The sequence below is a fragment of the Vanacampus margaritifer genome, chromosome 5 (genome assembly GCF_051991255.1).
Source record: "Vanacampus margaritifer isolate UIUO_Vmar chromosome 5, RoL_Vmar_1.0, whole genome shotgun sequence".
NCBI lineage: Eukaryota > Metazoa > Chordata > Actinopteri > Syngnathiformes > Syngnathidae > Vanacampus > Vanacampus margaritifer.
This window is the reverse complement of record NC_135436.1, coordinates 23,658,835-23,683,705: the sequence shown is the minus strand read 5'-3', so window position 1 is coordinate 23,683,705 and position 24,871 is coordinate 23,658,835. Positions and strand designations below refer to the sequence as shown.

The following is a 24,871-nucleotide window of genomic DNA, read 5'->3' as shown; positions in this document are numbered from 1 at the left end:
AAGGCTGACAGGAAACTGAGCCAGTGACTTCGTATTCTTGCGACACACATCAAACTAGCTAATTGGAAAAAGTCGTATGCTAGGACTGCCGTAAACTGAGGACCGCCTGTACTGGTTAGCTTCTTTTAATGTCTCTGGAAAGTGGAAATAAATGTCTTCTAAATTTGACACACCACGGAGAAGATTGCCGTTAACAACCCTGCTAAATTTTGAATGATATATATATATATATATATATATATATATTTTTTATTATTATTATTTTTTTTTTTTACAAATTAAAGGTTGACTATCATGTTTGGACATTACAAAGACAAACAGAAAGAGAACAATAAAAGAGAACAAAGCCTGGTGGTTTTTTGTTTTTAAAAAAATGCCATCTGTATTAAAAGTTCTTTTTTTTAAAACAGACACAGCCCACGGGCTGGTCCAAAATTCAACTTACAATCAGGATTAGATTTGTCAACACCATGTACATCATCATCATCATCACCACCACTTGTCCTACAAAACAAAAAGTTGATTGAAGAGGTCTGGAAGTGGTTTGGTGCCATTGTCGTAATGGTTCCAGTACCTGTGCATTTCAAGACTGGGCGCGGCGCTCAACACTGTCAACTCACGGGACGGGGAAGGAAAAAAAAATAAAAAGACCCAAACGTACAGAAGAGCACCATTCCTTGTACAGAACACCTCTGTCGCCATGCCGAGGTGTGTTGGCACTAAACGGGAACAGCTGAAGTGCGTTGGGGAAAGGGGACCCAAAAAAAAAAAAAGGCACTGGACACGAGGCGGTGGTCCTCACGTCAAGTCCGCTAAGATCTCCTTGCAACCCCGACAAGAAGAAAGTTGTGTTATTCCACCACCAACTTGTTAGACTTTGGAACAAAAAACTAAAAGAACCTCTAAGTCTGTACCCGTCCAGAATTGGGTGCGGTTATTAACAAAATATACTTTCAGAGTCTCTCTCTTCCCCAAATCTCCTTTGAATGTTCACCGTGCCGTTTCCTTGAAGGAGAAATTTGAGTTCCTTGGTGGGCTAGAACCAGTGGGATCAGACCTCAACTGTGGACACGGACCACACCGCAAAGATTCTCCGAGCCAGCAGAATTCCTGAAGAGTGGATGGACCCCTCCCCTCTGCCTCGGTTGCTCCCCTCCTCCTCCGCTTGTTCCCCTGCAGCATTCCTCTTCACTTTTCCTCCGAGGCCAGGCTGAGACGCCAACAAGACACACTTGCTGCAACACACTGCCACAAACAACAAAAAAACAATAGTCACCAATCAAGCCAGGACCACAAACGAGTACTTGGACGAGGGCCAATACAGGAACGCTGGGAGAAGCTCTGAGAAAGTGAAACAAGGCCTATTCCATCTTGGATAAAAATAACCAACGGCTAACTTTTTAGAAATCTAATCAAGTTACAAGAACAACTCGTCTCTCCAGTTCTGCAAACGAGTCAGACGCTTCCTTCAAACCTATCAGCGTGAAGAAAACAAACAAACTAAAGGGCTGACTCAGAAGGAGCTGGTTTCGGGACGACAAGGTCAGAGGTTCATGACTAAGTGGACCAAAAAGTAATGAGGTTAGGAGGCGGTTGTGCTGCCAGTGTGCCATTGAGCAAGCCACTAGACGCCTAAAAGTTACCTGACAAACTTTATGTAAAACCCTTGATTTGTACATTTAGTCTCATACACACTGCTGGACTCTATATACATAACATGAATAGTGTTTACTAACCAATGATTGGTGTTTTATTTTGTACTTCGTATTCATATAGTGATTTAAAAAAAAAAAAGGGGGGGGGGGTTGATGTACTGTGTTACCGTTTCTGTCATTGTTTTCCAAAGTAACAGATGTTTGCAAATGTCTTACTTTGGATTAATGACATAAGATATTCAGTTTTCTTTCACGAAGCATTACAGAAATCAGAGAACAATTACTGTTTATATACTGAAATCAGAGGATTTGGACAGTTTTAAATGAATAAAAATGGCTCCAAACAATTACTCGCTAATTAAAATAGTTGATTAATTAAATGTATTACTTGTCAATTAATCAATTAATTTTGACAGCAGTTTTGTATTTATGGCCTAGCAGTGTTTCTCATACAAATAGTTACTGTAAATAATGACTTTACTGCTGTGTTAACCTCGGCAAGCGAATGACCACAGGCCATTCCGACTTATTTACAAATGTGTGTTGTGTTGTCACCATCGGAATGGGAGTCTGACATAAACAGGTGATACCTGTAAATATATATCAAGTTCAGTATGGACTAGAGCTTACATTTAATTCTGATCAGGCTGCCAATGTGTATAATCCTAAGAGTGGTGTTTTAAGGAGTAATTCCCTTACTTTGTACTAACTAGTCTGACTTGTGTTTTCCTATTTTTTTATTGGCCAATGGGACCGTTATGATTGAGGCTCTTGAACTCTGCCTAGCAACAAGTGACCACGTGACCAGAAAAAAACACTACTGTTTAATACTCAACTATGCTAGCTCCATTTTGTAAAGTTTTACAATGACGGTGTGGGGATATTTAAAAAAAAAACTAACAAACAACAAAAACAATAAAAGCCCAATAAACTGTTTTAGTGAACTGACCAATAAGTTAATGACATTTTTTCTAATAGTAACTGTAATAATGTTGTGTGGTCACAAACGACTGGCCCTGCATGTGTAAACGGACCCCCACCAAGAATGTGGTGGTTTCTGCCTTGGCCCCCGCCCCACCCTTCTGCAAAGTTTTCATTTGAATTTGTCAAGACGTTTCAACACTAAATGGCTATCAAACAAACACACGGCGATAAAAGCATCAGCTAAACTTATGGGAGTGTGACGTAAAGAGTTTTAAAGTAATACTTATAAAATGTGTACTCGTCAACTCGACTTACCATTGCCAAAAAACAAAAAAGCGAGCAAGGAGCCGAAGTTGTCTTTTACAGGATGACACAGGACGAACAACACTGGTCGTCGCCATTCGGCGTGGACGCATAATTCATCTGGCGGACTATCTCGGCGAACAACTCGTCCACCGAGGTCTTGTTCTTGGCCGAGGTCTCCATGAAGGGACAGTTCCAGTCGTCCGCCAGCGCCTTGCCCTCGCCGGACGACACCTCCCGTTCCCCCTCCAGGTCCACTTTGTTGCCCACCAGGATCATGGGCACCCTCTCGTACCGTTTCACCCGAATGATCTGGTCCCGCATGGGTTTGATGTCTTGGAAGCTCTGCTGGTTGACCAGGCTGTAGACCAGGATGAAGCCCTGACCGTTTTTGATGTACAAGTCTCGCATGGAGGCGAACTGTTCGGTGCCGGCCGTGTCCAGGATCTCCAGCACGGACGGCGAGGAGTCCACCTCGATCTCCTTGCGGTAGAAGTCCTCTATCGTGGGGTCGTACTTTTCGATGAAGGACCCCGTCACGAACTGGACGGTTAGTGCGGATTTGCCGACGCCTCCGGAGCCGAGGACCACCACTTTGTACTCCCTCATGGTTACCCGAGAGAGCAGCCTGGCTTCCTCGCCCCAGCAGTTGTATTCGTAGGGAGGGGGGCTTTCCAGTCACTGGAGTACGGGGCGTGGCTGCCAACGAGCTCGAAGTGTGCGCGGGGAGTGGGGGGGGGGGTAAACACGGTTGTTCCCGAGCCACTCTCAGCGCTGGTGTTGTGACATGCCGAGTCGGCGCAAACACAACCCGGCCTGTTCTTGTTCTAGCTCCCCTCGCTTCTTCTGTGTTCGCTCAAGTAGACACACCGCTCTCGTTTCCCCCTCACTTTGATACAGTCAAGTATACGGAACAGGCCCACTGCTTCCTGTTGCGGCCTTCCAAAATAAAAGCTATCACATCATTTTAATTGATCGACTGTCACCTAAAATTGAGCGTACCGTTACTTTAAACTACAACTTCCGGTGCCGCGCTTGATAAATTTAGGTAACTTAGCCGCGACGCCGGGCTTCCTGCCCACGCACGCGTGCGTCTGACGTCTCTCACAGCGGGCACTTGTCCGTGTTTTAAAGGTACAGTACCGTACACGTTAACCTCACAAGACCTGCTCCTGCTGCCCCACCTTGGAGTTTCGACATGGTTGATCCCGGGGCTTACCAGCGCTTGACTCACAGCATTCTTTTGTCCTGCGTGCTGTCATGTGAAGCACTTTACAAACGCGTGAAACTCAAAACAAATGCAGTGAAATGCTCAAAACGACCCTCGGTGGTGACTACTACAAGAAGTGAACTTATCACCCTTGTGACTTGAAATTTCTCACACTAGCCTCTTGTAATACACTCAACAAAAAATACATTCTAGATCATATTTATTTTTCTAGATATAACCTCTCTTGTTAGATCCCAATTTTTTGATTAAAAAATCCCACACAAATCCAACTCAATACACTCGCAAAACATAATTTTGGACCATAAAATTTCACCTGATAGAACCGCTGATATTACGCCTCTAAGATTTGATGCATAAAGCCTATCATTTAACTATTATGTAAACACATTTACATTTCTACCTTATTTCCCAGCTCAATAGCCCACACTTGACCAAAACAAAACCCAAACCCATATGCCGCAGACCATAGAATTTCACAAGACAAAGGTGCTGTTATCAGCGTTTTATTTTTTTTTTTAAATGCAAAGTCACACATTCAACAAGTCAGGTTGTCTTAAAATTTCTCACACAACAATTCCTTTTGAACCACAGAGTCAAGTGACTGTCATCACCCTCGTGACTGCAGTGTGTGACACAGCAGGCTTGGTTGTTAGTGTCAAAAAAAAAACTTTTGACCGCACATGATGCAACGAGGCAGTCGTGCTTCCGTTCACTGAATTGGGCAACGTGCGCTGTTAGATCAATATCAGCACCGGAAGTTATTATTTTTTCCCACAACTGAGTGTCATGTGTGACGTCGCATATTCGCGTTAGGTAAAGTCTGTTGCGAAACAGACTCACGTGTTTCTGATCAATGGTGATATAAAGCCCAGCTGCCATGAGTTCATCACCTCCGGAGAAGGCCGCTGAATCAATAGAGTTTTAATTTGTCCACTAATCAACAGCAGAGCACACACGCACACATAAAAACACACTCATAAACACACACATCAGCCTGAATCATGAGTCTGAGTCACTAAAAGCTTCAAGGTGTTTCACGCACATTTCCATAGAATGCACAAGCACAACCATTGACAATTTGACATTGACTTGCACTGGTAAGTCAAACATGTGGATTGGCCTGAGGCTAATGAGACCTCTGTGGTGTGGATTGGTCAGGTGGAGATGGCTCTTTTTTTCACGCCACTCTGATAATTAGATAGACTCGGCCGCCTAATCGGGCTGCGACATTCTAACACCGCCGTGCTGAATGCGCAACAACACAACAAGAAAAAAAGAGTTGTGTGATGGTGACGTGTGGCTTTTCACACACTTGTTGCAGTTTCTTTTGGTCACTTCAAAGTGCACATACACGCACGGTAAAATACTTAATCGTAAAAAGCAGGAATCTTGTTTGACTACTTATGACAGTACGACGGCGTATTAGGGCCACGTATTATTTTATTTTTTTCAGAAGGGGGGTAATATTCTGAGAAAAAACTCACAAATTTATAAAGTGGCAAATTTGCGAGAGAAAAAAAATTCAGAAACTTACGACAAATGCACGTAGCGTAGATATAGTCCCATGTGAGGATTCGTTGGTGGTTAATGGAACACTGTTTATAAAATGAAAAGACAAGTTGGAGATGGATTCATTCTTAATTTAAACTTTACTCGTCATACACGACAGCTAGACCGACAACACTTCCTGATTCCCTATATATATATATATATATATATATATATATGGCTCTAATACGCCGTCGTATGACAGTATTCAGTTTTATTGACTTAAAATTTATCTTAGAGGTCTGTTTAAAAAAAAAAAGAAGTAATTTTGACAACAGAATGTCTCTAGATGTATTTAAAAATAAAACAAAATGGAATCAACTTTTTAAAAATATTTTTTTAAAGTTTAAGTCCAGTTCTAGTGCAAATCCCCAAGCATACTAGGAAGCATACTCCATCCTAAAATACCCCCCCATGCCCCTTCAGAGTAATTAACTTGAAATTTAAAATCCGGTTTAATACATTTAAAAAAAAAAAAGTCCCCTGAACATTATCTTTTGTTTTGTTGCAACATTGTTTGTTGGTAGGGAAGCAAAAGTTGTTAAATTAAAAACTGTCTTTACAGCCATAACTCAGCATCAGAATTCCACGCAGAGGCCTTTTCATACCCTTGGCTCACCCCCATTTATATCTTATATCACCTCCGGCACGTTGTAATTGAAAATTGAAGTACACTGGCCCCATGTGATCCCCGCAGAAGCTGAACCTCTTCAGAAGAATGCATGGAGATACATAAGAGATACAACGGGCGCTTTTTTTTTTTTAATCCTCACTCTTGGCCCTGTGAGAGTGACGGTAGACTAATTAAAATGTCTGAAACAACTGAGCTAATTAATTAAGGGGATTAGTCGCCTCCCTCGTCCCGCCGCTTGAGAGAGGCCTTTCAAACAATGTGTTTAGGCTCTGCCGTTTCAGTGGCAGAGTCTGTGTGTGTATGTATTGGGATGAGATGTTATTATGTGCTGTTTATAGCCTTCTTGAGCCTGAATTAATTACTACATTTTAGTTTGTGTTTGCGCTCAGCCTCGGAGGCAGTGCTTGTGTGTTTTTGATTTATGAATTATTCAGCCGGCCATTTATCATTCCTGTAGTGGCGCACACTGACATTTAGTGTAAATACTATTTCCCCCCCCACTAGCATCTTGTGATGTGGCTTTGCAGTTATAAATCTGCAATTGTAGTCAAAATATGAGCGTTTCATGGAGCAAAAAATATTTTGTATTTACATTGTCAAAAGCAAACAAACACAATTTATTACCGGTAATCTACAAAAAAAAATGGATGTTCAAAAGCTAACGAAAAACTAGCTCAGTGACATATCATGTATCCACTAGCATGTTAAAAGGCGAACTAACACAAAATATGTATTCCCCCCATCTTGTGATGTGGCTTTGCAGTTAAAAAAAATCTCCTCTTGTGGTCAGAATGTGACCTTTTACAAGGCATTCGAGAAATTTTGCCACTCCAGTTATTGACATGATTGACGGGCTGCCAGAGTACGCTTTACAGATGCTTCGTGTCTCGGTTCTGGTTTTCTGCAGGTCCTATAGCTTTTCTCCAACATTTTAAAAACATTTATATTAGGTTTATAGAAGACTCTGATTGTCCATAGATGTGACATTTGGCTCTTCACCAGGCCAAAACAACAACAAACAAAAAAACATAGACTTGCAATGTACTGACTGACCTTTGAGAACTTGTTGATAGAATCTTAGACACTAGAACACCCTCCAAAACAGTTGAGCAGCATTCTAGAAATATGCAAGAAGAGGATTATGTCCAGCAGGAGGCAGCAGACTGCCATTCAACCATGCACGTGCGCTCAGACGTTGGAATGTAGAATTCATAGTGTAGGAGAGAGCGCAGCAGCTGGATAAGAAGAAGACACAGCATCTTTCATTCTGCCCACAATAGCAGCTTTCATACGTTGTGTGGAATGTGGCCCACATTAACAAGGCATACAGTCCACTACAGTTATACAGTAGTTAACGGGTCAAATATTAATTAGAGCTTCTATTCCTTCATTGTTGATGAATTAGCATCTATCTATCTATCTATCTATCTATCTATCTATCTTATCTATCTATCTATCTATCTATCTATCTATCTATCTATCTATCTATCTATCTATCTATCTATCTATCTATCTATCTATCTATCTATCTATCTATCTATCTATCTATAAAAAAAAAGTATATGCTACCAACTAAAAGACTAATCTGCCGGCATGGTCAAAACAACTAACTGCTTAATCAATTAAAATAGCATGTTTATTAGAGTTCTGTTCTGACTAAAAAATATCAATCCAAAACAAATTAAATCCTTCCCATAATGCTGGGCTTTCAACAAATAAAATTACTAACTAACTTTCTTTCTTTCGGTAATGTATTTGCTAATATGCCAGTTTCTAATTAAAATGCTAACTGATGGACATGCTGACCGACTGCTGAATTCGAATAGCATTTTTTAAGAATGGGTGTACAAAGTTGACGAGGAATGCTGGGACTTGGGTGTAAAGTTGAACAAATGACACTACTTGTGAACCGTTTTTTTGATTGCCATGTCGCTGTTGTGGTAGTTGTTCAAACATCGGCGTTGACCTTGAAAGCAGCAACTAATATGGTGTAAAAAAGGTCTCTGCAACGCCTAGCAGCTTCCTCACCCCCGCAGACCCCCAATCGATATCTTCTTGATTGGTGACTTGATGTGCACTGGGTAAGACTAGACCACAGGCGGGTAGGCTGAGGAAAAAAATTGCTTGGTCACCGTCAAGGAGCAGCTGCTAAATTTAGCGGGGAATCCAGGACGACTAGATCGGCTTTCACACACGACGGCACTCAAATAAAAGTCCATAGAGTGTACACAAACACATAAAAATGAGGAAATCACAAACATTTCAAATCCCAAGAAACGTTTCGGTTTGAGAGACCGAATTTTACCTTAAAGACCCTCCACTAGGTTACTAATATTGTCATCAACCCCTAGTTTGCGATTGCCAACCTCGTGTGACTAAGGTGTCATATGCAGTCCCAACAAGAGCCAGCACACTGCGCTGTTTTTCTTTTGCAATAGGCATTTTATTTTCAGTGAAGAGTAAAGAGTCAGTGTGCGTAATTGGGCACATATGGACAAACCACTAGCCCACAGTCTATTATGTATCCTAAATGCGTTTTTGTTTTTAACATTTCAATAGTCTATTCCCGCTTTCGTAGCTGCAGAGCAAGCGTGCCGTATACAGCTGATGAGTGCTATTGATCCGGCCAGCGGTGCAATTCTGAAAACAAAATAAACCGGCAAGCAGCGGTGAATGTATCCACTTATTCATGGCCCATCCTTCTGATGATCATCAAACTTTCGCTTTGAAATTCCCTAAGAATTTCAACAGAGTGCACGTGTCCATGTGCATTTATCCCTTCATGCTCACAGCTGCTCTAAACAATGAGACGAGACGAGGAGGATAATAGGAGGTAAACAAGCAGGCCGTAGTGGGAAAGGAAAGGTGAAAAGGCAGACGGGTCGGCGAGAGGGGAAATGATAGTCAAGGAGGTGATATTGTTTGCATCACGGCTGGAAACGCACTTCACTCCATCCTCACACCGTCATGGGTGTTCATATGCGACATGAACGTGACTAATTGTCTTTAAAAAGAAAAACAATGATAGTGTAGCTTAGCCTTTGAAGAGTCGGCTAGCTTAATGCCGGTACAATATTAGAGTGCTATTTTGTTTTGAGAGGATGGAATAGATCATTGGAATTTCCATCCATTTCAGTGATTGTTTCAGATGTGAGGGATTTGAGTTACAAGCATGATCACTGAACAAATGATCCTCGCTTTTCAACTAAGGCAACACTGTATAAGTAATAACAACATTCATCCCTGTATTTTCTATACTGTTTATGTATAAGTGGGGTCAGAGGTGAGCTGAAGCCTACAGTTTTACAGCTGATTTTAGGCGGGAAGGTTACACCCTGGAGCGGTCGCCAACCAATCGCAGGGCACGTAGTAATAACGGCTTAGATAATAGAGCATCTCTCAAGCGGCGCAAGGGCAATTTTTTTGTCTGAAGAATGTCAGAAACCGTTTATTTCAACACCTAGGAACTCTTATCGTATGGGGGGAAAAAAGGATAATATGTCTCCTCTAACATGCATCTGTTCACAGCTATTATTTATTAACGTCTGTTTAGCGGGAGAATGATGCATTAAAACGATTCAAGTACAAGGCGATAGCAAAACGTGAACATTTCCTCGTTTTTTTTTTCCTTCTACTTTGCTAATGTCTTCCTTGGGAGATTCCCAGCTTTAAACACACCAAAATAAACAGCAACAGCCGGAGATAAGAAAAACAACGGTGGAGAGTCAGCTGCGAAGCATGCGAGGCGTCATGAATGCACTTGTGAAAACACACAGAGCGGCTGGATAGTTAGTTTGGGTAGATCATTCACGCTCGCATGTCACAGCAGGAGAGTGGAGACGGTAATATAATAGAAAGACAGCAGCGTCTTTCGAGTTAATACACTTTGACACTGAAAGATTCACAAAGAGCCGACTTGATTTGTTTATATATATATATATATGCAATTTGATCCATTCTCGGGAGCTTATAAACATCAGTTGACACATTGTTAAATTTATTTGTCCATTTGCAAGACAATTACCAGGAAATGCTGGCTTATGGCTGTTTGGCACAGATGCAAGAAATGATTTAAATGCTGCACGTGGTTAACGTCGGCATCCATCAGCAGTGTTTTAGCACACTTATTAAATATTCACCAAACACCCTGCATACATGCTGCGGAGAATAGGTAAACATACTCAGAAAGTTTTCATGAGCGCAATGAAAGTTGAATGAGTTACATAGAGAAAGTGATTAGAGTCGACAAATGGATGACTCATTAAAGCACAGAGTGGAACAAAGTCGCCGCCGTGCTTTAAGGACAAGTAGCGGTAACAAATTTAATTGTCTTAACCCTGCACAGAAGTTTGTGTTTATCCTGACACACACAGATCGATCTGCTGATGAGCTTCATCAAAAGTGGCAAGAACAAGTGAATCTGTGAGGGTGACAATGAAAGACAGAACTGAACTTGTTCACTGTGCAGGCAATGTTTTGAGTAACATAGTCAAAGGCACAAACACATATCGATCGATAACCCAACCAAATGGCAGCATTTTTTTACAGAAAAGGTCCGATTATGGATATCTATGGAAGATCACCCTAAATCATCCCGTGGTTAAGCTTGTTCACATTCCCGCTGGCTTTAGGGGGGTACACACATTCCATGAAAGTTGGTGACAGAAAGTCGACTAGACCAGCCAAAATCGAAGTTGAATAGGGGGGGGGTCTGGGGGCCACGCACGGACACACGAGTATGGAAGAGCCGTACCAACCCTCCTATGAGTATTTTTTTTATCCGCCACTATGGAATTAATACCAAATACGGTGCAAATGTGTCGCTCCACTTCCTGTGTATACACAACACACAGTTGGCCACACAGCTTGTAGTGCACACAAGCTACTACCCGCACTGTAGTACACATAATGACACACTGCACCATTGCTTGGTACAATCTGCCCGTGTGGAAACCCTGGTATTAAGAGATTTATCATCTCAGCAGCAGCAGCAGCTCACTCCAAAGAATGACAGCCTGGCTATTCAGGTAGAAACTATCAGCGGAAGGAAGGCCATCACACGTTGCTCAAGTTGCAGTCGAGCTGCTGACACGACGTCGCGCTTCGACTTGGAAGAAAATATTTCTTGTCTATACAATGCACGCTCGTGGCCTCGTGTTGTTTGTGGATGAGCTAGTAGAGTTTAGAATACAGAATTACAAAATCCGTCCGTCCGTCTTCAATTCCGCTTATCCGGGGTCGGGTCGCGGGGGCAGCAGCTTTAGCAGGGAAGCCCAGACTTCCCTCTCCCCAGCCACTTCACCCAGCTCCTCCGACGGGATCCCAAGGTGTTCCCAGGCCAGCCGAGAGATGTAGCCTCTCTAGCGTGTCCTGGGTCGTCCCCGGGGACTCCCGCCGGTAGGACATGCCCGGAACACCTCCCCCTAGGGCGGCGTCCAGGAGGCATCCAAACCAGATGCCCGAGCCACCTCAACTGGTTCCTCTCAACGTGGAGGATTACAATTACAAAATCAAATTAGATTTATTGAACCGGAATTTCATTAGGTACAATACTAAGGGGTATGTAATATATAAAAAAAATCATGAGGAAAAACATTGATTTTATACAATTGCTGTCTAAATAATCAAAGACTTTCTTGGATCGCCAGTATTTTCTTTGTTTTTATTGTTCGCACCATACCATATCGTAACTCTATTGCCTTGTAATGGATGGTATTGTACTGTATTGCATCGTATCATACTGAAATGTATTGTTATGAACTTAACTTTGGAGTCAGCCAGTCCTCGGCTTGCCTCTTAACTGGAACACATAAGAGGGACCACATCATTCCTATTCTGGCCTCCCTTCACTCTGCATTTTCTGATTCTGATTCTGATCTTTGTTTCCAAATCCCCAAATGCTCTTTGAGCTGCTCCACCGATGGCTGCTCCTTGAGGTATCGAACCATATTTTAAACATATTGCCTTGTCACGTATTTTAACCGCATTGCTTCATATGGTGTCGTATGGTACGATGTTGTTTGGTTCCATATCATATCTTATCGTATCGTTTCACAATGTGCCACACCAAATTGCTTTATAATAAAGACGCAGGGATGTGATTTTTCCGCTAATTCGCGGAATTCCGCTTTTTTTTATCTCCCCCCCAAAAAAAAAAAATCGGATTTTTTTTTTTTTTTTTTTTTGTATTTCATTGTGTGTGCACATGACTCCGACAGATAACATCTTCTGCTATAACAAAGACATTTGTGGTATGCTCTAATATGAGTTACTTTTCATTTGGTCATGATACAATTATTTGTTCATGAAATTTGAACTCTTCAACATTATTTATGTTAACTTAGTAATCACATTAGTTAGATATGATGATATTCTCAGTGATATTTTTTAAAAGCAAAGGCAGTCCAATGTTTTTGAATGTGACTGATTTTGAGTTGACTAAAACTGCCATTTTATATGGGATAGTTCAATATACATTGAAAATTTATGCTGTTGTTTTGTCTATTTCTTTATCATGTGAGTGCATTGAAAGTACTTAAAAACACGGAAAACCCATGAGCTCCGGGGGGCCCTTGTCCCCCCACCAGGGCACTGCCCTGGACCTAGCTGGGTGCCAGCGGCCCCCAGACCCCGGGCTAAATTTTCAGATAATTTCACTTTGGTCAAATCACATCCCTGTAAAGACGGTATCATAATGTATGTACGATATTTTTACCACATTGTTGCTTATGCTATGGTATCTAATCGTAATGTTTTGCGACGTAATCATAATTGACAACTATCCCAAATAATAAAAGGACAATTCATTTTGTTGTTTTTAAGATGTGAAAAGACGTGGTGCAGGTGTACCTAATGAAGTGTCCCCCGTGCCTGTATATTTTTATGCTGTGATCATCTTATGTTCTCTCTCCTCTATCGCCTCCCTCTAATCCAAAAGCATATTTGCTTTCACGTTAGCTCTCGGCTTCTTGACTCGCACCTCCTTTATCTCATAGCCCCCCCTCCTCCCCTTATCTTCCCTTTGCCACAGTTTTTTTTTTTTTTTGTATTCTCAAAGGCACGAGTCCTGGCTTGCAGCACTTATCAGGCAGGCGGGCCGGCCGACACATCTCGCTCCAACACCCACTCAACCGTCAGGTCGATGTGTTTGCCATAGGCTGTCATCTTTTCACAAGATCGTAAAACCATCTTCCAACTGTGCTTCCAAGGGACTGTTTAAGTTACATACTTGTTTTTCTTGCATTATTCATGCATGGATGCAATAAATACAAAATATGTCATTAAGTGACGGATGTGCCACACCCTGAGCTGATAGGCTCCGTTTTACCTCGCTTAAGGCGGCACTTGGATGCAAAACGAACCACACTTCAAAAATATGCAATTTCGTCTTAAACTTTTTGGAGTTCTTACAGACTGAGCTACTGGCAAAATACCAGCGCGTGGCTTGACATCGTAATGTGCGGATGTCCGACAACGCGCTGACCTTTAAAGCTGATGCATAGCGGCGCCACAATGCGGCAGAATATCAGCGGGAAGTCAAGATTCCTGCACAGTCCAATGACGTCGCTGTACGGAAGAATGCAGTTAGGTCAGCTGCATAATGGCAGTGTTAAAAAATGCTACCTTATCTCATTGGACGCTTGTTGCCAGGCTTCGTTCGCGAGTCCACCCAGGACCGCTTTATCCCAATTTGTAGTCAAACTGCTGTCGACATGATGGAAGTTTAAAGTCAAAAGCGAGCTCTCAGCAGACATTCAGCTCACTGGGCTGACGCTGTGGAAAGTAACGGCCCCAGCGGGCGTCTGGCGGACTCACGATAGCGTCGCTCTGGCGGTGCGACCATATGCCGTTCATCATCTTGGCACCCTTATTGTGGACAGGGTGACAATGTGGATGTTCACGTTGAATGACAACATGATGGATGGGCTGCTTGTTTCGAATACTCGGGGCCAAACGTGTGATCCTTTTTTTTTTTTTTTTTTTACTGGGACGGGTTCTCAATTTGGCTTTTTTTGTTTAATCATTTGTCGTATGGTAAAATAGAAGAAAAAATACACTAGAAAACATTTCCTTCAAATTTTTCATAAACAATCATTATGAATGTATAAAAATATTTAAACATGCACTCAAAACAGTTGGGTCAAAAGTAACCTAATTATGGATAAAAAAAAAAAAAATGGACCGATCCACTTTATGGGTCAATTTGACCCAAATATATATACAAAATAACCCCTTTTTTATTTTTACCCAAGTAAAGGATCAGACCCAATATTTATGAGTTGTTTTACACTAAAAGACCAATTTCTTGACTCAAATTTGGGTCAAATTGAACCCAAGTATCTACCCAAGTAGAGGATTGGTCCGTTTTTGACCCGTGTTTTTAGTGTGTGTGTGTGTGTGTGGGTGGGGTGGGGGCGGGTAGCATGATGAATTGCAATGTATCCCGCTCGACATATTGGTGGAGGTAGTATTTATTTTTTTCATGGTGTGGCCATAATGACATGATAAAAAGCTAATTTTAGCTGAGCTTTAATTGACTAGATAATGTTTTTTTTCTTCGCCGTTTCTTTACGTTTGTCATTTCTGTCACATGCGCCGATTTGCTTGCTAACAGCCAATCAGAGTGATCAACTGTCTCGGCCATTTTGCATACTGCTGAGCAGCGACGGCTCATTCATTAGCACAGTGACACATGCAGCAATCTTTTAAACATGCTAAACATTCTTGTTTCTCCTGCTTTGTTTAAAAAAAAAAATATTCCAAAAATTTTAAACAATTTTTCTCCCCCCGAAAAAATCTGCTATAATGCCAATATAGAATAGAATAAAATAAAATTAAACGTCTGGCGGAGAATGAGTTAATTACATTACCTCATACTTTATTGAATCACATTATACCTCATCATATCACAGCTTTATAGGATCATTATTGTCAAGTAAACAAGCAATGGAAAATATTATATTAATGACTGAAGATGAAGAATGAACACGCAAGAGTCGGTCAATGACTCACACAGTCTGAGTCCTTGGCTGTTTGGTTCCTTGACTGTCAGTGAGGTGTGAGATATGCCAGCCTGGCAAAACTCTTCTACAGTAAGCGCTTCATCCCCAAAAAATAAAACGCTTAAAAAAAAAGTCAACAATTGTTTTCAACATGGGAACTCGATGTTGGCGCATTGTGCGGTGGAGTGCATAAATACCATCTTGTAACCGGGAGAGTTGTGGCTCCACAGCAGGAAATGCAGGATGTTTTGTGTGTGGTTCCCACAGTAGCGTTTTCCCGCTTTGGCTCACGCACAAAAAGAAAGCATCTGTCCAGGAAAATGCTGCTAACCTGTTGTCACGATTACAACAGGACTTTGGCGCACCGATCCGCATGCAGTTTTCTCACAAAACTATCATGAATTTGTACTGAGCAGTGAACTCAATCATACTAAAAACAACAAAAGAAAAAGTTCCCATTCAAATTCATTGCATTTGCTTTCAGGGTTTGTTGGCGTATTTTAAGTTACCAGTACCGATCAACATTACAAATACAGTGGTGCTTTGAGATACGAGTTTATTTTTTTTCCATGACGACATCGCTCCAAAAAAAAAAGTTCAATCATCATTCCCCATTGAAATGAATGGAAATGCAATTAATGTGTTTCAGCCCCCCGCCAAAATACCAAACAAATTTTGGGGGTAAGTTTAAAAAATATATATTTTTTATGGGTCCTCAGCATTATTGTACTGTATAAAAACACACAGTAAATTGCTGGTTGTATCACCGGCAATCGTGAAAAATATGAGTGATGCAATGTTTGCTTGTATCTCAAGACCCAAAAAAAATCTGGCAAACAATCTTGAATCTTGAGTACCTTCAAAAACTCAAGCACTCATATCTCAAGGCGCCACTGTAACAATGTCGGAGTTACTTAGATAACTTCTCTTATAATTTTGGGGGGAATACGTGTAACAAAATGGAAATTAGAAAAACAAAATACACTAACCCAGAGCTTGTGAAGTGAGATCTCATGAATCAAATCTACGTTTTGTGTGACTTAAGTGTTATATTTTCACCCACACAACGGTCTTCCACTGCAAAACCATCCTTCCGATTTATCGTCGCATCGCGCATGGCTAATCTAGCCAACCATTCACATACACTTCAAAACCAATGTGACGAAAAGGCTCGTCATCTGTGCATTGCCGTCAATAGCTCCCCCGAAAGGGTTGGTCCTCACACAGCAATCTTCATTCGGCCGTTCCTTGCCTTTCGACTGTAGGGTTGAAGCTGTGCAATTAACTCATTCACTGCCGCTGACGGCTATAAACGTAAAAAAAATAATTTTAACTATTTCTATTAGTTTAACATTTTTTTCCACTTTTGTTAACAAGAGTATGAAATCCTAGAATTTTTTTATTGTACATTTAGAACAGATATAAAATTTGTGATTAATCGTGAGTTAACTAGTGAAATCATGCGATTAATTACGATTAAAAAAATTAATCGCCTGATGAGATGATTATTAAAAATTAGGCGCGTCAGGCGATAAATTTTTTTTTATCGTAATTAATCGCATGACTTCAATAGTTAACTCACAATTAATCACAATTTTTTTTATCTGTTCTAAATGTACAGTAAAAAAAAATCTAGGTTTTCATACACTTGTTAACAAAAGTTGAAAAAAATGTTAAACTAATAAAAATTGTTAAAATTATTATATATATTTTTTTTACGTTTATAACCGTCAATGGCAGTGAATGAGTTCATATACTCAAGCAACACGCCACATGTCACAAAATCCCTCATTTGTAGTTTTTACGGCAGATAGGTGGCTTCCCTGTGATGGATGTGTTTGTGTCCTCACTGTACATGTCCTTACGAGGTGTCCACAGTGTCTCACTAAATTCTGTTTTTCAAGACTTTGATTCCACATTTGGGGCAAGGGTACCTTCCTGTCATTAATCAAAGGGCACACACAAGTGGAGACATAAATCTTTGGGATTTAAGGACGGCTGTCAACGCTTAACTTTTGTTTTGACAAAAGAAGCAACAAAACGGCGAGGGGAAAAAGGTCTTCATCACCTTCAGGCGCCCAAGCGTGGAACAGATCGAAAGCTTGTTTTTATTCACACGCCAAGCAGGGAGATTGGTGCCCACAGCGTTGTGTGGCCCCCGGGTTCCTGGCCAACACCGCCCCCTCCCTCATTGCCACAAACACAAAAGATGTCTTAGGAGAAGCTCAAGGAAAGAAGTGCTACTCTTTTATTCCTCCCCTGCTTCTGTTTCGTTCTCCCTCCCACAACCCTGCGGGATGAGGACGAAGAATCTTTGACATAGATAGCTTTGCACCGTACGGAATGTGACAGTCAGGGACTTGCACCCTAATTCGGTTTTCTTCATCAGAGCAATAAATTATCTTTTTCTTCTATTGCAGAAAATGGCAAAAAGCAGCCCACGTTGAATGCATCAGTCAATAACAAGACACTAAAAAACACCAACAATGAGGATATGTATAAAAGAGAGGAATGTTATCCATGGGAGACTGAGGGCAGAGCGGTGCAGACAATTTGAGTACAATATTGCAGAGGACATGGTACGCTAACTTTTTGAACACATCAGTCAACATGTACTTCTTTGTGTGCGGTATAAGGCAAAAAAAAAAAAAGTATCAGAGAGGAGATTGAGGGCAAAAGGAATACAGAGCGCAGCAGCCAAATAGATATTGTGTAATACAATAATGCAGTAGTGTTCAGGTATGCTGATATTAGTGTGATGGTTTTGTATGTTAACTCATTTACTCCCCCAAACATATAAATACATTCTATTTTAAAAATGACCATGCTCCCAAAGACGTATGTATGCGTTTTTCTCCCCCAATTTTTTTTCCCTTGCTGCAGCCCCTGAACTGAAGAGAATTGTTGAGGCAATGGTAGTTATTACAAAAATGGCCAGCAGGTGGCAGCAGAGTATACGAGATCAACCAGGGCCATGTTGCAAAAAGCTCTTTCCCCCACTGTTTTAAACAGATTTGTAAATAATGATGAATTTTAGCTATATTCTAATGCTAATTGCTGCAAAACAGAAACAGATAGAAATACTTTTTTTTTTTCCTGATGAAAGAAGATAATCTAATCTTTCTTTTGATAGGTTCCATGTTTTTATAACAATAGAACACCATATTTTGTAGGCCTTGCAAAATCTGTCAAAATCCAGTAAAACAGCTGGGAGCAAAGGGGGTTGCTTCAGTGAAAATGGCTGAGAGTGAATGAATTAAAATGAATAAAGAAAATTAAAAAATTATTAAATATAAATATAAATATTTCAGTGGACCTCCACATACTTACATATTTGCGGATTTTAATTATTTTTTTTGTTCCTCCAGTTATACTCCCCGTCTTTTGTGGAAAACACATATTTAATTTTTATCAGCATGTGTTGAAGCTTATTTATCTATATATTTTTTGAAAAAAAAAAAGGTCCAATCCATTTCAATGGCATCAATTATATGTAAATTTTCGCTATACGCTATCCAACCGGTCTCTATCCCAGAAAAGCGGGGTTGACTGTAACTGACAAAGTGGCAGAAAATGAAGAATACTTCCTTTTTGGTAAAAGGAAGGTCAAGGAGATAAACAGTGTCGAAGCAAAAAAAAAAAAGCAAGAACACCTTAACCCCGGCAAGAAAAAGGAGCGCTACAGCCAAGTGGAGACTGTGGAGTACAATACTGCAGTATAGCCTTAGTATGCTAACAGCAATGAGACAGTCAAACAAAAAACAACAATGGAGGAGATCAAGTGTCTCGCATGTTAACTTTTTAAAATTCAATTTTATCCAAAGTGCAGCCAAGTGGAGACTGTGGAGTGCAAAACTGCAGTGTCCAGCACTAACGGCCCACTTGTCCTTTCTAGCCATGAGATGATTAATCAACCAATGGCTTACACTGTCACCGTGACAGCACTAGTGCTTTACATCACCACGGTACTACAAAAAAAAAAAAAACAGTACTGTGCAGTGTGAAAGGGGTAAGAAGCCCATCAAGCACCTTTCAGCCAAGATATTGAGCCGACTTGCAATTATGTCTTGATGGCCCCATGCAGTGTCAATGTATCTCCAAGTGTCTCTCTTTTAAAACACTTTTATTCTCCGTGTTGCAATAAACAGTTAGTCAAGTTTTAGCGACAGTGTTTGCTACTAGACTTCACACGCACACATTAAACAACATCCTGTACAGTGAAAAGACATTCATTACGGTGTCCTATACACATAATACTGTTGGCATTTATCTTCTTGTTTTGTTGTTGTTGTTGTCTGTGCAGGTTAACAAGATGGCGGCCGCACAGCTGTTTCAACCTCGGAGCTGCCGTGCTGCCAAAGTGGTCCCCCTCCTCTTCACTTGAAAACGCCATGTCGGTGAGTGTATTCACTGGACACTTCATTAGGAACACATCCAACAAACGAGCTGTATCATAAATGCAACGATATCTCAGTATGACAAAGTGCAGTACGGTTCCTGTTTTGACGGTCACACGGTGTACCTAATGTTGTGTCCGGCATGTCGCTTAAATCCTTCCAAGTCTATCACGGCCACTCTCTTCCCCTCAGCTGCTTAACAGTCATTGATGGAAGCTTGCCGCTCGGCGACTGCAGCAGGCAGGTTGCAATCTTTTTAATCTCTTTTACTCCTCAGCAAATTCAAGAGCGAAACCTTTTAGTCCCAAGTATGACATCATCAGCGGTCCGTAGTCCTCACGGGGATGACGAAAGGCCACAATATTAGGCACAGCGGGACAATCTCATAGAGATGTGGCCGAAATTCTGCCTTTACAAAGATGTTTATGATTTGACTGATTCTATGACTACGCAACGGATAAATACATTGATCATATATGACACAATCATGAATAGTACTGTCACTATCAAATATTTTTAGAATCGATTAATCGACTAATCGGATTGATTTTGATGTTGCATTAAAGTGTATTTCCTCTGATAACTGTTTATTAACCAGTGATTGGTGTTTATTTTGTACTTCGTACTTCGTACTTCGTAATCATAGTGATTTAAAAAAGTGGATTGATGTTGTACTATGTTACCGGTTCGGCCATTGTTTTCCAAAGTAAAAACAGACGTTTGCGAATGTCTTACTTTGATTTAACAGTCTATAGAAGATAATCAATCTTCTTTCATCAAGGACTACAGAAATCAGTGAACGACTATTTTGATATGCTGGAATCAGAGGATTTGGACAATTTTACATTAAAAATGGCTCCAAACGATTACTCAATTATTAAAATAGTTGTCGATTAATTTGATAATCGATTACTTGTCGGTTAATTGATTCATTTTGACTGCTCTAATCATATGCTAAAATCAGAGGATTTGGACAATTTAAAAAATTTAAAAAAGGCTCTTGATTTTTAACTCACTCGAGTAATCCCTTTCACTCCCGACTGTTTTACTGGGAAAAAAAGTGTATTTCTAGCTGTTTCCGTTTTGCATCAATTAGCATTAGAATATAGGTAAGTTTCATCATTATTCACAAATCTGTTGAAAAGACTGGGGAAAGGAGCTTGTTGCAACATGTTCCCTGGTTGATCTCTTATACTCTGCTGCCACCTGCTGGCTGATTTTTGTAATAACTACAATTGCTTTGCTTTCTTCAGGTCACAGGCTGCATCAAAGGGTTTCTGGGACCATGGCAGTATTTAAAATAGAACGTTTTTATACGTTTTTGGGAGCAAATGATTTAAAATAGTTGTCGATTAATTTGATAATCGATTGCTTGTCGATTAATCGATCGATTTTGACAGCTCTAATCATGAAGGGATGTCAACCAGCCAGCATCACGGAACACATCAAAAAGGATCATTAGCATCTTTGTAAAGGCACTTTTAGCTTTGAGTCCCGATATACTGCGTAGGTGTACCTAATATTGTGGCCAGTGTATGTCACGCAAGGTGTGCACAACAACACAGCACGAAAGTGTATCCACATTGACAGTCATCACAGGGTTGAAGAAAAAAAAAGCCCCCCGGGCACGTACAGGGTCCGTACGCTTCACATCCGCCGTTCGCCGTTCTCCACGTACTCCGCCAGACTGTTGAGCGCCGTCTCCTCGCTCTTGGACTGCAGCACGTTGTCCCCCTTCTTGGACGGCTTCTTGGTGGCTCGCGACAGCTTCCTCCTGAAGGTGTCGCCGGCCAGGAAGTAGAGAATGGGGTCCACGCAGCTGTTGAGGCTCGCCAGGCCGCGGGTCACCTGGTAGGTGGCGTAGACGCGGTTGTTAAAGTCACACATGGCCGGGCTCTGGAAGTACAACCGGGCTCGCATGTTCAGGTTCTTCATGACGTGGAACGGCAGGTAGGAGACGGCGAAGACGGCCAAGACGATGATGACCAAGTGGATGGATTTCTGCCGGAGGGGCGCGTTGTTCATGTCGTTGCAAATCAAGGCTTTGACGATCATGCCGTAGCAACAGAAGATGATGATGAAGGGGATGCAGAAGCCGAAGACGGTCAACGTCATGCTGTAGATGAAGTAAGCGGGCAGCTCATCCTCGGTGGTGGTGTCGTAGCAGGTGGTGGCGTTGCGCTTGGAGCCCGTCCGCGAGTAGTAGAGGATGGGCGAGATGGCGAGCACCACCACCGCCCACACCAGCGCGCTGGTGATGACGGCGTTCTTCTTCTTGAGCCGGCCCAGGGACTTGAGCGGGTGCACCACGCCGGTGTAGCGGTGCACGCTGATGCAGGTGAGGAAGAGGATGCTGCCGTACAGGTTGACGTGGAAGATGAAGCGCTGCAGCCGGCACAGCACGTCGCCGAAGATCCAGTCGGTCTTGTTGAAGTAGTAGAAGATGAGGAAGGGCAGCGAGAGCACGTAGCAGAAGTCGGCCAGCGCCAGGTTGAACATGTAGACGGAGATGCTGCTCCACGGCCGCATGTGGCACACGAACATCCAGATGGCCAGGCTGTTGCCCACCAGGCCCGTGATGAACACCATGATGTAGACGGTGGGCAGGTAATAGAACTGGAAGCCGGTTTTGGTGAGCGAGCATCCTCGCGAGTGGTTGTGCAGCTCGCTCACGTTCAGCAGGGAGCTCAGGTTGAGGTCAGAGGTCATGGTGTCCGTCAGCGGCAGGGGCTTGACCTTTGACTGGGGGAAATCAAAGAAAACATGAACTCATTTGCTCACGAAAACGTATACATGCAGTCTATTTTAAATATTACTATGTTCCCAAAGACATATTTATGCGTTCTTTGATATATTTATTTTTTTATGCCAGAGCATACAGAAGGCTTTAATGAAGCCTCTGAACTGAAGAGAATGCTTGAGGCAATGGTAGTGATTACAAAAGCGGCCAGCAGGTGGCAGCAGAGTTCAAGAGATCAACCAGGGCCGTGTTGCAAAAAAGGCTCTTTTCCCCAGCGTTTTAAACAGATTTCTAATGCTGCAAAACAGAAACAGATAGAAATATATTATAATAATGATATTATTTTTACTGATGAAGGAAGAGACTCTAATCTTTCTTTTGGTAGGTCCCATTTTTTTATAGCAATAGAACACAATATTCCTTGGGCCTTACAAAATCAGTCAAAATCCAGTAAAACAGCCGGGAGGGAAGGGGGTTGCTTCAGTGAAAATGTCAGGGAGTGAATGAGTTAAGGAAGCAGCCATTTTAGAGACTGATAGTCTTGTTGGCGGTAGGAATGGTCATTTGACTACATTTCTTTGATGGGGGCGGAGAAAAATCAATTACTTGATTAATTTCGATGTATTCTTTAAGCCGCTTATGCTGTTCTGGGTTGCAGTTGCAAACTCAGGGAGAATAAATCAACAGCGCCTCTGCTGGTTGCAGCCAAGTAGTGCACTATAGTTTTCATCCTCTGTCGCTTCAAAACATGATTGATCAATTCCTCATAACCGATCATATACATTTTTTTATGTGAGCTCACTAGTCTAAACATAACATTCTGATTAATATTACATTTATTATGAAGTTATGAAGCAAAATCAAGCCGTTTTTATCCATCTCAGGGGGCGGCCATTTTGCTACTTGCTGTCAACTGAAGATGACATCAATGTTGCTCAGGGCTCAGGCACCGACCAATCACAGCTCACCTGTTTTCTGAAGCTGAGCTGTGATTGGTTGTTACCTGAGACTTGAGCAACATTCATGTCATCTTCAGTCGAGAGCAAGTGGCAAAATGGCCGCCCCCTGAGATGGATAAAAACAGCAGGATTTTGCTGCTTAACTCATATTCCACTAACCCAATATTACCCAGAATGCCATATTTAGAATAGTGGGGCTGCATAGAACATATATATAAAAAATGGGTTGACTTCCCTCTTTAATAATGAATTCCCTGATTAATATGTTCATTCCTTGTCATAGGGGACGATGTAGCCACATCTGAGCTCTTATTTGCTTTGCGGTCAGTTTTCCGTTCCTAAATGAGGCAGTGGGGAACTGTGAAAACCACACAGCTTTGAACAAATCAGTCAATGAGTGAGACATGCTACCAAACAGTAAGAGAACAAAGGCCTCATTCCTTAATTTTACTCATCAAGGAGCCACATTTTATCTGGAAAAAAAAAAAACAGACCGCTTCAGCACTGACTGAAGCAGGTTTTCGTTCGTCGAACTGGGTCAGTCTATACGGTCCGTTTCATTCCGTGTATTTTTCCCCCCATAAAGCGCTTGGCGGGCACTTCGGCGAAAAGTTGGGCATCCGTCGACGATGTGGCCGGAGACATGGAAATGCCCGTCTCTGTGTACATACGGTGTCCCCCTCGCTACTTCGCAGTTCAGTTATTGCGGATCCACTCTATTGCGGAATTTCATTTTAAGATTAAAAAGAAAAACTTCATCAGCAGCTTGGCATTTATTCTACGTTTTGCATGCTAAAAGTTAAATTTAGAGTGGGGGGCGTTCATAATGGCTTAATATCACCAGTATCACCAGTGACAAGTCAAGGAACATTGCATTGAACACACACACACACACACACACACACACACACACATATATATATATATATATATATATATATATATATATATATTGTACATTATAAGTAGTTGTGCACAAACTTCACATTTGCAGAACACACACACACACACACACGCAAAAACACACACTGAAGCACATACACCGACATAGTGTACTCACCACTCCGCTCCACTTGTAGCCCACATTCCGATTCCCTCTTGGGAGACGATAAGAAAGAGCAAGTCTGAGTCAGGTGTCTCTGGTCGGTCCGCTAAGGCGCTTGGAAAAGTTGCGCACTTTCGACCTTGCATGCATGCACTGACGCACCGAGGCTGTGTGTGCGTGCGTGCGTGCGTGTGAAAGTCTGTTACGTGAGGGAGGGGTGGGGTGGTGGGGGGGCGCTTGTTGCGAGGAAGTGGAAGGTGGCCAGCGGCAAGACGGTGTTGGTGGAAGGGACAGAGCGAAAGAAAGAAAGAGACAGCTGCAGGCGTTGGCATGAATGAGCTGCAGAGAGAGAGAGCGAGAGAGAGAGAAAGCGAGAGAGAGAGAGAGAGAGAGAGAGAGAGAGAGGGAAAGCGAGAGAGAGAGAGAGAGAGAG

The 24,871-nt window shown here is 41.9% G+C and overlaps 3 protein-coding genes across 3 annotated transcripts in view; 1 reads left to right on the top strand and 2 right to left on the bottom strand.

The window, feature by feature from the left end:
- The window catches only part of LOC144052089 (succinate receptor 1-like), a 173,570-nt gene that overhangs the window by 27,659 nt on the left and 121,040 nt on the right, over positions 1-24,871 (top strand). Inside the window, exon 4 of the mRNA XM_077565903.1 lies at positions 19,601-19,694. The gene's annotated coding sequence lies outside the window, so the exon portion shown is untranslated. The remainder of the gene's footprint in view (positions 1-19,600; positions 19,695-24,871) is intronic.
- On the bottom strand, positions 353-3,778 carry LOC144052446 (ras-related protein Rap-2b). Its single transcript, XM_077566513.1, has 2 exons — positions 2,895-3,778; positions 353-1,245 (listed from the first exon to the last, which is right to left on the bottom strand). Exon 1 carries the CDS (start codon positions 3,489-3,491, stop codon positions 2,940-2,942), a length of 552 nt encoding a protein of 183 aa, XP_077422639.1. The 5' UTR covers positions 3,492-3,778; the 3' UTR covers positions 353-1,245; positions 2,895-2,939.
- Positions 19,404-24,587, bottom strand: p2ry1 (purinergic receptor P2Y1). The gene is made up of 2 exons (XM_077565901.1): positions 24,454-24,587; positions 19,404-22,436 (listed from the first exon to the last, which is right to left on the bottom strand). The coding sequence occupies exon 2, from the start codon at positions 22,401-22,403 to the stop codon at positions 21,342-21,344; it is 1,062 nt and encodes a 353-aa protein (XP_077422027.1). The 5' UTR covers positions 22,404-22,436; positions 24,454-24,587; the 3' UTR covers positions 19,404-21,341.